The sequence below is a fragment of the Notolepis coatsorum genome (assembly GCF_963971535.1).
Source record: "Notolepis coatsorum genome assembly, chromosome: 19".
NCBI lineage: Eukaryota > Metazoa > Chordata > Actinopteri > Aulopiformes > Paralepididae > Notolepis > Notolepis coatsorum.
The window spans coordinates 81,547,129-81,551,067 of record NC_140183.1 but is presented as its reverse complement, the minus strand read 5'-3'; the positions used below and the strand labels follow the sequence as shown (position 1 = coordinate 81,551,067).

The following is a 3,939-nucleotide window of genomic DNA, read 5'->3' as shown; positions in this document are numbered from 1 at the left end:
AAGGCAGTAAATTAGACCAACTACCGCCCTGTTTCTATCCTTACCTCCATCTTGAAAGTCATGGAAAAATTTTTATACGAACAGGTCGAAAAACAACCACATCAAACAAGAGGTGGACGCGGGCGAATACTGCGGCATGGTCATGCTGGACCTACAAAAGGCCTTTGACACTGTCAATCACACCATTCTGATTGACAAGCTAAAAGCAATTGGTTTTGATAGTCTATCAGTGAGCTGGATGAAATCCTACCTGGAGGGGAGAGAGCAGATGGTGGAGGTAAACGGTACCCAATCCCCCCCCCTCACAGTAAGCTGTGGTGTTCCACAAGGAAGCATACTAGGTCCGCTACTGTTCCTAATTTATGCAAATGACATGTCGTCAGCTTGTGACTGCAACTTGTTCCTGTTTGCGGATGACTCAGCCCTGCTGGTCTCTGACAAGAACAAGTTACAGGTTGAAAAAACCCTCAGCTCAGAACTAGGCAAAATCTGCATATGGCTCGCTGATAACAAACTATCATTAGGCTTACACATGGGCAAAACAGAGTCCATTCTCTTCGGTTCAAATAACAAACTCAGCAAGACCGACAGCTTCTCAGTTACAGTGGGTGACAATATTGTCACAAGGAAAGAAGATATTACCTACCTGGGTTCCATCCTAGAGGCAAATCTTTCCTGTGACAAAATGGCATTCAATGTAATAAAAAAAAGTCAACCAACAAACTCGATTCTTGTACCGGATCTCCTCACTGGTAAACAAGAATACCCTGAAGACTCTGGCAGGAGCACTCATTCAAGGGTACTATGACTATGCTTGCACCTCATGGTACCAAAGCACCTCAAAGGTGCTAAAAACAAAATTACAAACATCTCAAAACAAACTGGTCAGACTACTGCTTGACCTTACTCCTAGAACCCACTTCACCCCTGCCCACTTCGACAACCTAGGATGGCTTAGAGTAGACGACAGAGTACAGCAACTTGCAATGGGCCTGGTCTACAAGATACACTACACGACCAAGGTACCCATGTACATGTCAAAATACTTCCCAAAGGTCAGTGAATACCACGATCACAACACCAGAGGGAGCTCCACAAATCATGTTAAACCCAGATTCGGCTCAAACAAGGGACTAAAAACGTTTCGCAATTATGCCACATCAATGTGGAACGCCCTACCCAAAGCTGTAAAGGAATGTGAATCACTACCCACTTTCAAAAACACTCAAAAAACACCTACGGGAGACTGCAATTCGAAACTGGCCCCTGTAAATGTCCTAACACAACCCCCTCCAATGTACAGTAAATGTCCTAACCCAATAATATGCGAGACCCTCTTCTTGGGACCAAGTAAGGTTTCGTCGATAATCCAATGTGGTTACCCCCCCCCCCCCCCCCCACCTCCAATGTACAGTTTCCTCCACCCCACCTACCTGAACCCCCCCCTCCACCCCACCTCCAATGTAGTTTCTTAGTCAAATGTATATACTCTTTTTTAGACTATTTTTGTATCACAAACAGTACTTTGTAAATCTGGTATGTCATAAATGTATAGATGTAGCAGTACTGTCTAGATCTGTATGTCATGCATGTCATATATGTTATGATGAATTGAAAATGGGGGACCCTGATGTAAACAAGACGAAAGTCTTTCTCTGGTCTGCATCCCCTTAACAATTGTGTGTATTGAGCTGTATTGTATTGTACCCATTCTGCAATCTGTTAATACAATTTTCAATCAATCAATCAATCAGAGAAAAACTTGTCCTTTTTTTCCAAGTAACATTTTATTATGAAAGACATACAGTATCATTATGCAGCACAATAATTTACGGAGGGATATACATGTTTTAGGATATTGATGTGTGTGTGGTTATAAGACTTTATAGGGAGGCACAAAGTCTCTCTAACATAGATGGATTTCTGTTGCTCAGGAAGACAAGTTCCTTCTTCCCCTCTTCTGTTTGACCTGAGAAAGGGAGCAGAAGAGAAATTGTAGTGAGGTTATAAGTGTATTTTATACAGCAAGTGAACAAGGCAGTAGCAGCACTCACTGTGTGGATGTTGTAGCCAGTGGCGGTCCTGATAGTAAAGGTAACAGCTCTCAAATTCCTTCTCACTGTAGTTGGAGACGGACACTGGGACAAATGGATCCATGCCGTCAAAGCCACCCTGAGGACAAACACAGAGGACAATTATTAGTCTTTAATGTACACCTCGTCAGGCACATTAGTATTTAAAGGGATAGTTCGGAATTCTGGAACGCTTGCCCCTTTTTCCTACTTGTCGATTGAGGTTTTTTTCTCAGCACAATTGATGCGGTTTCTCATGCTAGTAGCTCCAGCTAGTTAGCTAGCCACAAACGAATAAAATCGGAATCAGTTTTTATTGTCACAACTTCTATTCCCGTTATAGAGGAGTGTAATTATTTTGTCCTCGGCTCCTCCTCCTAGCAGCAGCATCAACATGGTAGTACAAAAAGAAATACAAATAGTATAACATTTTAAGAATAGCATAAGCTATGATTAAAAATTGCACTTATTTACAATACAATAATCACAATGTAATAATCACAGTAGTTATCGTATCGACGTAGAATCCGTGATAAAGTAGCTCTACTTCTACATATCAAACGCCGCAAAAATTAGTAGTGTGTAACTCTGAAGTGTCCCTATAATGTATAGCCCCTCAGGCACTATCCCTTACTTATTACACAGTGTTGTTGAATGCTCAATTCTGATTAGTCAACGAACTAATTCTACAGCCTGTTATTTCAGACTGCTATTTTTTCCACATCTAACCACATCACTCCAGAGTCAAGAAGTCGAGTCAATTCTGAACTCACTGACACCTTGTGCCAAGAAGATGCTACTCCTTGTTTTTTGCAGACAATCTGTCCTGCTGCCGGTCAAGAAACAGCGTTCGAGACAGGGGAGGGTTGAATTGGATGATACGAAATTGGGATGGGAGAAAAATATAGAAAATGGGAGAAAAAGTGAAAAAAAAAAAAAAAAAAATCTTTTTTGGCTTGAGCTTGTAATTAGGGGTGCACCGATATATCGGTCGGGTATCGGTATTGGCCGATAAGTGCCTTGTTGACTGCCATCGGATAGGCCGATAAGATCAAATTTGCCGATGGCAGTGGCCGATAAATATCAGTCAATTTGTGTCGCATCAATCTGGTCCACACGTTCAAAACTTTGAAAAAAGTTTCAGTCAAGCGACCTGCACAATGCCGCCCCCACACACACACACGCTACTGCATCAAAGTTACTTATTATTAACAAAGGCATTCGTTTTGTGGCATTAACGTTATATAGTTAGTTACACGTTCAATAACATCAGCATATTATTTACCCGACCATAGCAAGCATTACTCATTCATATCTCTCCCTTCCTTCCTTTGCTCAGAGAGCCCGTACTGAATTGTACCCATTCTGCAATCTGTTAATAAAGTTTTCAATCAGACAAATGTATAGAAAAGCTTTTATTATAACATTCGTTGCAGTAAAATCATTATGCCTCGTTTAGTACTCCTGCGGAGCGCTGGTAGTCTACTCGTGGGCCGCGGGGAGCTAACTATATTAGCTACAGTAAGTTTGTTGTGGTTCGCTCGCGTGTGTAAATCAATGGCGGACTTCCGGAAGTAAAAAACGAAAGCGCTTGCCGATTGGTGGTAAGAACAGCAGGAGGTGGGTGCAAGCGGTGTGACCTAATTGGCAGAATCGACTGTCAATCCAAATTGTTCTGTTGTACCTGACACGACACATGCATTGCAAAACTCAGATTATGGAGATATTACTGGAGAACATGGAGATTTGTTTGAGAGAGATACCAGTGAGTGCTGCGTCTTAAACTCTTAAAACTCATAAACTTTTTAGTCAAGTTAGTCTGTTAGGTTATTGTATGACTCAGACTTCAGCAATAATCATGAGCATT

The 3,939-nt window shown here is 41.7% G+C and overlaps 1 protein-coding gene across 1 annotated transcript in view; it reads right to left on the bottom strand.

Moving 5' to 3' along the window:
- Nucleotides 1-1,768: 1,768 nt before the first annotated feature.
- Nucleotides 1,769-3,939, bottom strand: part of dap3 (death associated protein 3) — a 41,172-nt gene continuing 39,001 nt past the window's right edge. The window contains exons 12-13 of the mRNA XM_084335759.1: nucleotides 2,055-2,172; nucleotides 1,769-1,969 (exon numbers count right to left, since the gene is read on the bottom strand). Of these exons, the coding sequence (XP_084191885.1) occupies nucleotides 1,884-1,969; nucleotides 2,055-2,172 (204 nt within the window). The 3' untranslated portion in view covers nucleotides 1,769-1,883. The remainder of the gene's footprint in view (nucleotides 1,970-2,054; nucleotides 2,173-3,939) is intronic.